The sequence below is a fragment of the Castanea sativa genome, chromosome 1 (assembly GCF_040712315.1).
Source record: "Castanea sativa cultivar Marrone di Chiusa Pesio chromosome 1, ASM4071231v1".
NCBI lineage: Eukaryota > Viridiplantae > Streptophyta > Magnoliopsida > Fagales > Fagaceae > Castanea > Castanea sativa.
In genome coordinates this window covers 26,056,555-26,070,491 of record NC_134013.1, presented here as the reverse complement: position 1 = coordinate 26,070,491, position 13,937 = coordinate 26,056,555, and the positions used below count along the sequence as shown (strand labels likewise).

Here is a 13,937-nt window from a genome sequence, read left to right as displayed (position 1 = left end):
ATATGTTCCCTCTACAAAAAAAAAAAAAAAAAAAAAAACTCGGGTTTTGGCATTCTCTATTTGAGAACCCGTATTGTTATAAAAGTAAACCTATAGCAGTTGCACTTTGTTATTTTTATACCGAATTTTTTAAATGTATTTTTCATAAAGAGATGCCGAATTATACCTATATATTATTTACCAATTACCATATTATAAACCTATCATATTTTACTAATTAGGGTAGGATAATATTATTTTTTTGATTAATTATTATTATTATTATTAAGCACGATGAAGAGTAGAGAGAAGAGTGTGGGCTTTTGGTCCATGTTAGGCGGCCTCAGGAAAACGGATGATGGAGCTGGGCATTGAAAAACCTCGTCCAGTTCAATGTTGGGCTGAGGCCCACTTCAGCACTCAATTTCCGAAGGAAGAGAAGGCATCGGACTGACACAATACTATTAGTAGAGTACACCGGAGAGAGAGGGAGAGATGGCCTACTCCTCCTCCTCGTTACCGATCACGGCTCCGGCCACTGGTTTTTTCCAGGAGTATCATCATCTGAAATGTGGCGCAGTAGCATTAACCGGTTATCAATATGCTAGCTCCTTCGTCTTCTCAACAGCAAGGATGAGCAAATCCAAATCCAAAGTCAGCAGCAGCAGCCGTATCATATTTCGCTGCAATTCTCAACTGGCATTAGCAGACCTAGCCCCAGCCACCTCTGCCGCCTACGGACTCCTGCTTCTAGGCGGTGGTCTCTTTGCCTGTAAACTCTCTCATTTATTTTTCAAATTTTGAAGCTTTTTTTATTTATTATTTATAAAATTAATCTCTTTACATAATTTCTCTGTTTATAAATTGCGCCCGCCAGATACAAAATCAGGAAGCAAGGGATCACTTTTCGGCGGAACTACTGGGGCTGCTCTAATGGCATCTGTAAGTTTAGCATTTCACTGCATTTTCAACTTCAAATATTAGCTCTGCTATTTATTTATTTATTTATTTCAATTGCAACTAGCTTTCTTTGCCCTTTTAGTTTTAGCTTCAAAAATTTGCACTCTAATACTTTTTAAACTTATAATAATTTAGAACTTTTACACCTTCACTATTTACAATGTGTCCCTTCTGTCATGTTCCATCACATTTTTCTCCGTAACTTGCAAAGAAACAACGACATTTCCTTCAATGGAATAAATTCTGTTCCACACTACCTTAACCACTTTATGAGGAAGGATATGCTTGACCAGTAAACACATCCATGTGGTTTTAAACAAACTGAATAAATTTCATACTTTATATAAAAGATAGATGCCTAGAACTCCTTGAATTATTTTTCATAGGGATCTTTTAAAGTAGAGGCTTGCGGTCATTATAGGTCAATTGTCCAGTTGAGAACACCGTTTTCTTCTATAAAATAGAAAGCATCAGAATTCTTTGGCTGAGAATATTCTATTAAACTCAATGTTACCTATAAAGTTTTAAAATTACTAAAAAATGTATTGAATTCACTGAAATTTCACATTGTCATCCAATCCTTAACACATTTAGATTTTTGCTAAAATAACTGTGAAATATAAACGAAGTTCATTACCATTACTATTATTAGTTTTCATATTAATAAAAGGTCATACCTAGTGTACAAGGCTTCCTCTTTTTGTTGGTTTGAGAGAGGTGATTGATAGGTAGCCTTAAACACCCCCCCCCCTCCCCCCCATTTTATTATTATTATTTTCTTGAAGAGGTTGATTTCCAAACTCAAACCTACTACCTGTTGTTTTTGGTAGAAGGAACTTGTTATCGCAGCAACACCATACATCTAGTTTTCATATTAATATTACTTCTACTGCAACTGGTATTATTATTTTCTGTGTTATTAGATCAAATTTTAGAGAAATTATCTACATCACACTTGACCTTATGAATGTTATGCCTCACATTACTAGACAATTTTGTTTTCGGCATTTATCTAATATAATAAATTCACTTATATATATATATATATAGATAAATAACTAATATAAGAAATTTAAGTTTCTGAAAAAGAGGAAAGATGTTAGTTTTGGAGATCTTTCTTCTTCTTCTTTTTTTTTTTTCATTTTTTTTTTTCAGGGAAGGGGGGTGTTGGGGGTGGGTGTTCGTTATTTTTATTCATAAAAAAAGCTGAAAACGAAAAATAATCTGAATAATCTTTGGAGAAATTGTTGCCAAATAAGAACTCTACAAGTACAGTATCCCCCCAACTCCCCACTACGAACAGTTAGTGTTCTTATGCAGGATATTTGCAATTCCCAGTAGCCTTACTTTTTTATGCCATTCCCAATAGGCTTACCTTCTTATGCAAGTACCAGATACAAAAGCTATTGGTGATGCTGTTGGGTTTGGATCCTCATTCCTTTTCTCTTCTGTATTTGGTACGCCTTTTCAATGTTCATGTTTTTGAGTTTTCCCTCTTATGTATTGGCGTTAAAATGTCTCTGCATTTCTGGACTGACTTGAAGCCTGCTCTCTCTCCCTTCATTCTTATTTTCTCAGCTATACGATTGGCAGCTACACGTAAGTTAACTCCTGCAGGCCCCTTGTTAGGTCTTTCTATCTGTGCGTTGGCTGTATTTATCTCAGCATATCTACATGATAAACTCTGATCTTTTAGTTTCCTCTAATAACACAAAGTATTGCTCAGACATCAGCTGCCTCGGGCTCGGGTCAATTCATTAGGTTACTTTGATATGTTTTGTATTCTGACTTTGAGGGGACGTAATTAGAATTGATTTATGCATGTTTTGCTTTGCTTGCTCCCAATTATATTTAGTTGTTTTTTTTTGAGATTGAATTATATTTTGTTGTTGGTTGTGATATTGTGTACTTAATGGTGTAACTTACACAAAAGGCAAAGTTCACAATGATGAATATGAATTCTATTTTACGAAATGCCTAAACAAGCTGGTTATGTTTTGGATTTACAAATTTGAATATGTAAATGTAGTTTCGATCTTTTAATATTTTTTTTATTTTAATTATTTTTTTTTTTTTAATGCAAACACATCTCTTGCACCTTTATGGGATTGATTTTGTGAACTTCCTTCTTTACCCTTGTTGTACATACAGTGAAAAATATTATTTAGAATGATGCTTGAGCAGTGTTTCATATATTTGTGGTTGGCCCAACGTATGGTGCCAAATCTCGATTTCTGGCACCTCCTTTTCAAGAGTTAGGTGGATGATGAGTTCATGGGTTCAAGACCCATTGGATACATTTATAACTTGACAAATAAAAATAATAAATATTTGAAGCAATGTTCTAATGTTATGGCAAAAATATCCTGTAAGTGTATAAAATTCAGGTCATCTCCCTCAATTTCATTTCTTGATTTCTTCTTCAAAGTTTGCCATGTTCAAATGAGTTTTCTTAGAATTTTCTCACATTTTTCTTGACAACTAAACACAACTTAACCTCAATGTTTTATCTTTCAAGGTCTAATAAACTTCCCATCCTTAAAAAATTATATATATCGAAATATGAAAATACAAGTTACGTTTAGGGATGGCAATGGGGCGGGGCGGGGCCGAAGGATGAGATCTTCGCCCCCTCTCTGCATGGATTTTTCTGGCCCCATCCCCGCCCCGCCTTGCATGATAGAGAAAATTTCTTGCTCCATCCTTGCCTCTTAAGGCCCCGCGAAGACCCACGAAGCCCCGCCGTACAATAAGCTAGAGCTAATACATGATTGATGCCATCATATCGGCAATCAAACCAATAGGGAAACATATTCCTCATCATCTCGTTCTCCATTCACCAGCTCATATTTCTAACATGAAAATTCAAAAACAAAAACCCAACTCGTAAAATAGATATGGATTTTGACAAGCATAAAGAAGCAGTGTTGTTAAGCAAAGTGAAATCCCAATGGGAATTCCAAGTGTTAAGAGAAAAGGGGGTGTGTTTAACAAGGTAACAGAATGACGGCGTATTTGATTGCCTATGAGTGTGACTGTGACGGCATACCTTATATTTTATAATGGCCAAATGCCCACACAAAAACAATGACACAGACAAAAATATTTAGAGCCTCAGACCCGTATCTCATTAAAAAAAATTATATTATGTTCATGATGAAAAATAAGTTGAGAAAGACATGAATCATGAATGAAATTAGTAATTCAATAGTATATAAATTTGTTTCTAATAAAGACAAAAGAAAACGTTAAAATTGGTACCTTATTTCCAACTTTGCTAGAGAGAAAAAAGAGATAGAGAACCACGTTAGGGAGAATAAAATAAGCTGATGATATTTTTGTTTAAATAATAGGGTTTTAGAGTATGAAAAAAATACAATTTAACTCTTATTAATGCGATGCAGGGCGGGGCGGGGTGAGTCTAAAAAGTGTAAACCCATCCCCGCCCCGTCCTGTGGTGCGGGTCTAAAATCTTGCCTCATTCCTGCCCCACCACCTTTGTGGGGCGGGGAAAACCTGCACGGGGCGAAACGGGGAGGGGCAGGTCAAGCGGGGTTAGGCAAAATTGTCATCCCTAGTTACGTTGGTTTAAATAAAACCAAAACCATTAACCTAGTTAAATGAAAATCACAATCTGAAGAAAAATTCGCATCTAGGCGTTGAGCCAGGATGGGAGGATGTCATGCCTGGAAGACTTCCCAATCTTCAGAGAACAAACTCACTAAAAAATCTCAAACAAGAGGCGAAATATACAACAATAATCTATTCATGTATTTTCACGAAAAGCTGATGGGCAACAGATTTAAAATTTGATCTCAAAACACAATTTTCCCCAATATAAAAACCAATACAATGATCAAAATTCAACTTTGATCTCAAAGATACATCACCTAAACATAAAATCCACGGTACATATTCACCACCACCACAATCAATTAAATAAAATCTAAGGAAAAAAAAAACCAACAAATCCGTTGAGAACGAGAATTCGATTTGCCGACTTTTGCTTAAGCATTTCCACAACAATAATTCTTCCTAGCTAAACAAGGATGAGACACCCTGTTGCAGCAAACTAGGACCTTCGATCTCCACAAATTTTTCAGCACAATGCCGATGAACATATCATTCTTTAAAATCGAAAGCTCAAGATATAAATGAAACTCTCTGGAAAAAATAGCAGATCTCTTAAATTGGCTCATCGCAAATCTGATTTTTTTTCTTCAGGGTGGGTAATTATTTATTTATTTTTAATGCGAGTAGTATTTTTGTCAAGTTAAGTTCTCTAAAATAGCTCACATGCTCCCTTACATGTGAGAAAACATTAAACTTGTGAATTAACTTTGTGATAGGGCCAAAAAAAGAAGAAGAAGGTTGCTTGAATTTTACAATTTATCGTAGTTTTTGTCCATTGAACCAATGTATAAGAGGTCTATTTAGCATGGGACTTAGAATTTAAGAGTACTTACATCAATCTCAATGTATTTTTAGCCAAATTTAGTGTAAAAGCTTCATTTTTGTTAGTTTAGTTAGTGAACTATTCACTGATAATTACATCAACCTCAGCATTCTATTACTATTCCATTTAAAAATTAGGAATAATTGTTGATTGCTTACTTCTGTTTGGATTTGAATTCACTACTTGTGGTTTGTGATTTGAAAATTGTCACTTTACCCACCCAAAATTGACTTCAATATTCAACTGCTATCCACCACATCACTTTCATTGTTAAAACATTATAATAAAAAAAAACCATAAAAAACCATAACGAAAAACATAAAAATTAAGATCTAAAAGGATATTTACAAAATAAATTGAGAAAAACAAAATTTTTCTAAAAAAATATTACTCTTTCAGATTAAAAAATATTTAAACAAAAAGGATTACAACATTAAAAAAGAAAAGAAAAAAGAAGAAGCATAGATTCAACAACAAAAAGAGGCTAATAACCCAACTAGGGTTTTCCTCCAATGAATTGAGCTAAGCCTCAAAGGCTAACCCCAAAAGAAAGTAGCGAACATTTCTCTAACCTCCAAATCCTTGAACCAAATCTTCAAATCCACCACTCTTTGCAAATCCTTTGACACTTCTAGATCCTTTCAGAACCTCTCCATCCCATTTAACAACACCGTCGACGACCACCCATGCACCTACTTCATCTACACCTTTCATAGAATTTCCCTTCTTCTTCACAATCCCAAAACCAATCACAGGGTTCGGTGGGTTTGAAGGTGAAACCTAGCTCGATGAGCTTGGTGGGTTAAAGCTTCAAAAGCTCAGGTTCTTAAACCACCCAAGCAAACCAACCCATTGACTTTGAGGAGGTGACAGATAGGAGTTGCTAGAGCTTGGCGATGCAGGCACTGCTGACAGTGAGGTCCCAAGGTTCTTCAAGCTTCTAGGCTCGGCTAACTCCGTGTGGAATTATAGGTTTGGCCTTGAGAGAGAGAACATAGTGGAGATTAGGGTTATGATTGGTTATAGTTGTGATGCAGTGGAGGCAAAGGACAATAAGCATAGAGATTTTATTTAATTAATTTCTTTTTCTCTAAGTTTGTGGGAATGTGTTTGAAGGTTGGATTGGAAGCCAAATTCAAATGGGTTGCTTGATGATTTTTTGGTAACATTTGGATGGATTGGGTTGAATGGATTTTGGTTTAGATTAATTGTCTCAAGACTTTCAACTCTTAAGAAAATTTTTGTGAAGATGAAAAGTGTTCTTGAGCCAAAGCATCACAATTTTTACAAATATCAATTTTTTTTTTTAAAAAAAATCTTGATTTCTATGATTTATTATAGGGGTAGTTACACACAACCCACTTGTGGTTTGAGCGAAAATCACTTTGCCTATCCGTGGTTTGAAAAGTATCAATTAACCCACATGTGATATGTTTCCGTCAATCTCCGTAACCCACCTCAAGCCTTGCCATTACAAAAACACCTTTTGACTCCAAAACACAACATAACGCGAATCAAAACACCTAAAACTCAAAAACTTTTCGAGAGAGAAACCTGTGGTGAGATTAACATGTTCTTCGTGATTTGGAGTGTCTAGAGGGGGAGAAAACACAAGTTTTGCAATATCGAAGCTAGGGAAGGTAATTTCGGTAAAGAAAATCAAGGTATTTGTGTCTTTTCTCGATTTAGGGTTTCATATTTTGTTCAAGTGCCAAAACAAAAAATAGCACAAAAATGAAAGAGAAACAAGATCAAAAGGGAGGGTTTTGTGAAAATTAATATTTGAACCCTATATTCAAAACTCCTAATTTCACATTTCCCTATATTCAAAACTCCTATATTCGGATCTATATTCTAAAGACCCCCTTTGTTTTCACCTCTCCCTGTATTCAAAACCCCGATGGAGTAAACCAAAACCGGCATAAGAGCCTTGAGCATTTGGATGAAGGAGACAGAGAGGTAGAGGAGGTGGAGTTAGAGAACTAGAGAAAAAGGGAGTACAGAGATCCAATGGGTACCACAGATTTGTGGTAAAGGTCACGAGTCATGGTGGATGGGAGTTCCATGACCTTGAAAACTTTGACGAGAAGGTAAGCAAGGAAGGAACAAGAGGACATGTTGATCATGGTGAGTGAGATCGGGAATGGCCAGTTGTAGAGCTTGTGGGTCAAGGATGTACTTGTTGTACACGATGATGGAGAAGCTGAGGAAGATCCAGACTAATTCTGTTTTGGTTTTGAATTTTCATCATTCAGATTGTTATTATATGGGAGTGTTGTGTTCATAGATCTTTTGCTATTTTTGGATGCCAGATTGCTATGTGTGTTAAAGCTTTGATTGTTAGGAGTTGGGTTTTTTTTTTTTTTTTTGGTTGAAAAATATTCATTTTTGTGAAATTAATTGTAATGATGTATTTTTCGATGATACCCATTTCAGATCGTGGTGAGTTATAGTGATTTTGGGACAAAAGCAATTGTGGGTTTGGTTTAGAAATTTGAGATCTTGTGAAGTTTTTTTTTTGGATTAGGGATTTTACTATCTATAAAAAGTCGTTAAAGATGATGTCCAGATCGTATACCAATACCACTTTTTGATCTTGTTTCTCTTTTATTTTTGTGCTATTTTTTGTTTTGGGAGGAGAGAGATATAAAATTTGAGCAAAAATACATATTTACCCCTGATTTTAACAAAGGTGGGTTACGAAAAACAAACGAAACATACCACGGGTGGGTTAAATGATACTTTTCAAACCACGGGTAGACAAAGTGATTTTCGCCCAAACCAAAGGTGGATTTAGTGTAATTATCCCTTTATTATATTTTGGGTAAATTACAATAACCTACCTTGAGATTTGAGGTATTACCAAACATATCCAAAGGTTTTACAAAATGACCAATTTGGTCCTTAATCACTAACACTATTTATTATACCATTTATTTTTAATTTTTTTTTTGTTTTCCTTTTCTTCCATCTCTCCCTTCACGCCAGGAATTCTCTCTCTCTAACCTCCAGCTCTCTCTCAAATCTCTAAGACTCTTATGGCTGACACAGACCCACACATTACTAGACCTTTGATCTCAGTGGATCCATCATCTTCTCAGCCTCCATACTGTTGATCCATGTTTCACGTGTCGTCTAGGACCCTCTAGCTTATAGATCGAAGAATAGGTTTGGGGTTTTGAGGGTATGAGAATCAAATAGGGAGAAGATGTTTGTTGGTCTCGGGTTTTAGAGAGAAAAGTGAGATGAGAGATGAGAGGCCGTCTTTGTGGTGGTGTTGGCTGAGGTTCACCATGGAGGAGCATGGAGGCTCACCCTCTCTTAAACTCTCTTTTGATTTCTCACTTAGAGCTTTCTCTAACTGGTGAAACCCATGAGTTTGGTCACCGGTAACACCACCACGCAAAGGAATTTTCGATTCCCACCATGGGTTTGATGCCATCAGCGCCATTTATTGGAGTTTTGTCCCTCTCTCTCAAATTGAAACCCACATGGTGATGGTGGTGGTGCTTTGATCTGGATCTTGCCTTCTATAGACTCTCTCATCCTCTTTGTGACAGCGTTGTGGATTGTGGCTGACCTTTGGATTTCAGATTTGGGTAGTGTTTCGTCAGGAGATGATGAAGATCGATGATGAAGCCGATCTTGTGATATGGTGTGTTTTTTTTGTTTCTCTTATAAGGTTGGTGATAGTTGGGGTTGTATTGATTTTCTATGTTGTTTGGTTGAGATTTTTGTTGGTTTTTTAGGGTTTCTGTTGGGATGTTTAGAATATTTCATTGGGAATTTAAAAAGATATTTATGTGTGTTGTTTGGCTTGGATTTTTTTTTTTTTTGGGTTTCTATTAGTTTGAAAGGGATATTTTTTTGTGTGATTTTTGCTGGTGTGTTGTTGGAGGTTAGAGATAGAGAAAAGAAATTTTCTAGTGTGAAGGGAGAGAAGAAGAAAAGGAAAAAAAAAGTATAATAAACGGTGCACAAACGGTGTTAGTGACTAGGACCAAATTAGTCATTTTTTTAAAAACCTTTGGATGTGCACGGTAGCACCCTAAACCTCAGGGTAGGTTATTGTAATTTACCCTTATATTTTTAGTAGGGAAAGTGAGGAGATGAGTAATAGCTGCATAACAAAGTCAACATATGGCGGGTAAAGTGACAATTTTCTAACCATGAGTAGGCAAAGTGAATTCAGTTTAACTAACAGTAGGTAATATGTTATTATCCCTAAATATTATTTTCTCTTTCCCCAAATATATATATATATATATATATATATATATATATATATATATATATGTATGTATGTATGTATGTATTTCTTCTTCTTTTTTACTTTATCCTTCCCCACTTTCACTGTGTCAACTTAAAGGACCAAATTGGAACTTGAGTATTGAAGAATTAGTTATTGAGTTACAGTAACTTGATTCATGGAATGAGTTATTATCCATAAATTATTTTAATTCAACTGCTTATTAACTTTATCCTTTCCCAATTTCACTTTGTCAACTTGAAGGACCAAATTGGAGCTTGAGTATTGAAGAATTAGTTATTGAGTTACAGTAACTTGATGCATGGATTGAGTTATTATCATAAATTATTTTAATACAACTGCTTATTGAGGTTGATGCAGAGTTGTTTGGGTGAGTTTAGTAATTATTTTAGCTAAACGTTTGAGCTAAATGTTGTTAGGATTAGGGCCCTTAAATCCTATTGTATAATGTTATGTATGATATTATGTATGACATGATGTATGACTTAATATTATGATTGATAAAGTTGTTTTATTATTATATAAAATAATGGTAATATGAATATGGGACATTATCATATAGTCCATGAGATGCATAGTATGTGATTTATGTGAAAAGTCACAGAAGATATAAATCACAAATTTTTTGTAAACTCAGAATTATAGTTCGTAATTGGTGATGAAATTGGGCATCTCATTTGCGAAGACTATAACATATCAACTAAAATGATTTTTTTTGATCATGGAAGTGTACACTTCTAGTTGATATGTTGATATATTTTAAGAGTTAAGACATATTGAACTGGACCGTTGTGAGATTTATTATTCTTCTAACGACTGTCAAATGAATAATAAATCTCACGACTTCTATTTACATAAACTCTTAATCCTGAGAGGATAATGGACCTGATCATGAAATGTAGGTTGCTTTGATATATCAGGAGTGAGATCTAAGGTAACGGTCGAAATCTCAGTATGTTGGGTAGCCACATTTAGTGTTGATGGAACATATATTCTCAACATGGAATTCATAGTCTCTTAACAGAGATATAAAATATTCTCTTGGGATAAGTTTAATGGATCAGTTATTCAAAAAGTTAGGCCTAACCACTTTGGTAAGAAGTTACTAAAGTATATATTTATGAAATTGGATTTCATAAATATATGTTGAGTAACTTTAAAGGATTAAATCAGGTACTCAAGGATAAGATATAGTAATTTACAAAGTGGCAGTTTACATTCATGACTTTGTATTACTACGAATATTTTATGAAGGGGTTGCATGCATAATAAAGTCTTGTGATATAATTTATAAATAAGGCCTAGAGTGCAATTATATTTATATAGTGGTATTAAATATAGTTAATGGTAACTTTGAACTTGTCAAGAGTTAACAGAAAAGCCCAAGGCCCATTGGAGCTAGTGTCTTGTTGGTCCTTTTTAGTCCCACTCCAAGCCACATACTAAAGCCCAATTGGAAAGGTTCAAAAGGCTAGCTCAATTAGATAATCAGTTATAAGGAGAGAAACATACAGAATTTAAATACATGAAAAAGAGAGACATCATTGTGAAATAGTGTGTATGTGAGTGTTAGACACTCTTTCATTCTCCCTTGAACAAAAACTGATTGAGAGATCACACATCTTGGGCGTCAGTGGAATTGGAGTGAAGATTAAAAGTGTTCTCAAGAACTTATGATCTTTGGTTTTGAAATTCACTGCACCAAGGTACATTCTCTTGATTCTATATTCCGAAATTTACATAGTGCATGTTATCAATACGAATGAAGTAGATCCGTTTAATTTTCTGCTGCGTACATGCATATTTCCATCAAATGGTATCAGAACGGTCTTCAATTTGAATATGTATAACATGTTCTGTGAGTTTTGGAATTAGAGATAATAGTTTCATGATGTTAGCAGATTATATATGCATTTAATTTTCTGCATGGTTGTTGAAACTATGAATTGATAAAAACTGATATTGATGTTATGATGTTGTTTAAATTTGAATTTAAGTATGTTAAATTGATCTTTAAGGCTATAGCATCAATAGAATTCAGTTTAGATATCAAATTCCATCTATTATGTTCATATGGTGGTTGTTTGTTCATGGAAAACCGTTGAAAACTGTTCAGATGTTCCTTTTAGAAAACTGAAAACATGGGTTTTTCGTGGGTATGCGTTACTCGCGAAATAGTCGCGAGACAATCCCAAAAGCTTCTGTCTGAATTTTGTGTTTTCACAAAATATTTCGCGGGTAAGCTTTACTCGTGAAACAATTGCGAGACAGTCGGGAAAGTCTCCGTCTGAATTTTGTGTTTTCATTTTTTGCCATAATTCATTTTCACAGGAAGAGCTTAGTCGCGAGATACTCGCGAAAATGTCACTAAAGGAAATTTTGAACTTTTTCTAAGTGTTTTCAAATGTATAAAGTGCAAGGTTGTGTGTGATTAGATTACACATGTTTACTAATTAAAAACCTTTAATTTAAAACATCTAGTGGGAGAGAGATACAAGAGTTGCATCTCACGACCTCCATTGTCGGTTTATAGTAGTGTGATTAAACACTTCGCCTTGGAGTATATGCCTTGCTCCCTTCGGAGGGTATCTAATTCATGGTACTACATATTAAACTTCTTAATGATGGATAATATGTGCTTTTACGTTAAGAACGACCACACCACCATAGAGTTACTTAATGACTCACATAGAATTCAGTCAATGGTGTACACTAGACTAAATTTAATGTTAACCTCCCTTCGGAGCTATGTCATTATTACTTAGAGGCTAAAGGAAAAACGGCATATTATTAGTGTTTGATAAGAGTTATCATGATAGCACTAATAATGAGAATAGTTCTCAATCAATCATAGTGTTTATAATTTACTTGCTTCCAAGGAATTTTAAACATAAGATTGGATTGTCGTTGCATATATTATTTTATGGTTTTATTAAGGTTCCATATTATATGCTTATATGCTAAATTGATAATGTCCAGTTTACTTATTGTATTCATGTTTATTATTTTCAAATTTGAACATGGCATCATTTAGCCCACTTGTTACTATTCTTAATAAAAAAAAACTGACTGGATCCAACAATGTTGACTAGAAAAGAAATTTGGACATTGTTGTTACAGTTGAAGAGCACAAATATGTGTTTACTCAACCTTGTCCTAGCTTTCCTTCATTAGATGCTCCTCCTGAGGAAAAACAACGATATGATCATTGGCAGAAATCTAATGAAATGACCAAGTGCTATATCCTAGCATCTATCTCAAATGTTCTACAACATCAAATGCAGGATGTAGAACTAGCTTCAGACATTATGCTAAGTCTGAATGAGATGTTTGGTGAGCAAGACTGTTCAGCAAGGCAAGAAACCATGAGACAGATTTATAATACCAAAATGGCTGAAGGTAGTTCAGTTAGAGAGCATTGTCTTATAATGATCTCTAATCTGAATACATTGGAAGTTTTAGTTGCCGACATTGATAGAGAATCCCAAGGGGATATAATACTCCAGTCACTACCGGAATCATTCAAGGAATTCAGACTTAATTATAACATGAGCAAAAAGATTTATTCATTGTCTGAATTAATGAATGAATTGGTAGCAGCAGAAGGCATCCTTGGTACTTCTAGTGTTGAAGCCAATATTGGTGAAGTTTCTACTTCTCAACCTAAGTCGAAAGACAAGGGTAAGAAGAAGAAGAAGAAGAAGAAGAAGAAGGACTTCACTAAGCAAGAGGGTAAACAAATTGCCTTAGGGGTTGCTGACAAAGGAAAGAAAATCAAAGGAAAGAAAGCCAAAGAAAAGTGTTTCCATTGTGGTGAGAAAGGACATTGGAAGATGAATTGTACAAAGCTCAAAGCTGCTAAGAATAAGGGTATGAAAAGTTCCTTTCTTCTTGAAATATGTTTGGTACAGAATCTCACAGATTCCTGGTGTGTGGATTTAGGTTGTACTAATCATATTTGCAATTTTTTACAGGGGTTTCAGGAGACCAAAAAGCTGAATGAAAGGGAATTGTTTCTAACTTTGGCTAATCGGAGCAGGATTCAGGTTGTAGTTATTAGTGTTGTTAATTTATGCTTTGAGTCTAGGGTTTTAATATTGGAAGATTGTCTATTTGTACCTAATGTTCGTAAGAATTTAATTTCTGCTACTTATTTAGGTAAACATGGATATTGTGTTATCCTAAAAGACAATGTTGTAATAAAGAATGATAAAATGTTTATCTGTTTTGGCAATATTGTGGATGGTCTTTATATTTTAACTCCTGATAAGT

The 13,937-nt window shown here is 34.7% G+C and overlaps 1 protein-coding gene and 1 non-coding gene across 3 annotated transcripts; one reads left to right on the top strand and one right to left on the bottom strand.

Moving 5' to 3' along the window:
• Positions 1-385: 385 nt before the first annotated feature.
• LOC142628723 (protein FATTY ACID EXPORT 4, chloroplastic) lies at positions 386-2,939 on the top strand. 2 transcript variants are annotated; one of them, XM_075802768.1, is made up of 4 exons: positions 386-751; positions 857-921; positions 2,309-2,396; positions 2,518-2,939. In XM_075802768.1, the coding sequence occupies exons 1-4, from the start codon at positions 475-477 to the stop codon at positions 2,625-2,627; spliced, it is 540 nt and encodes a 179-aa protein (XP_075658883.1). In that variant the 5' UTR covers positions 386-474; the 3' UTR covers positions 2,628-2,939. The 2 variants fall into 2 exon arrangements, with proteins under 2 accessions (XP_075658883.1, XP_075658888.1); XM_075802773.1 differs by having other exon boundaries at positions 431-751; positions 2,334-2,396.
• A 744-nt stretch (positions 2,940-3,683) lies between these two features.
• On the bottom strand, positions 3,684-3,770 carry LOC142622967 (small nucleolar RNA Z102/R77). The gene has a single exon (XR_012842003.1). It is a non-coding gene; the product is annotated as a small nucleolar RNA Z102/R77 (small nucleolar RNA).
• Positions 3,771-13,937: the final 10,167 nt, after the last annotated feature.

What these genes read in the sequence shown, in the direction of transcription:
- LOC142628723 (XM_075802768.1), top strand. Translation starts at nt 475, where the DNA reads ATGGCCTACTCCTCCTCCTCGTTACCGATCACGGCTCCGGCCACTGGT. An exon ending in AGGCGGTGGTCTCTTTGCCT is followed by an intron (nt 752 to 856) that starts GTAAACTCTCTC and finishes TGCGCCCGCCAG; the next exon opens with ATACAAAATCAGGAAGCAAG. An exon ending in GGGCTGCTCTAATGGCATCT is followed by an intron (nt 922 to 2,308) that starts GTAAGTTTAGCA and finishes CATTCCCAATAG; the next exon opens with GCTTACCTTCTTATGCAAGT.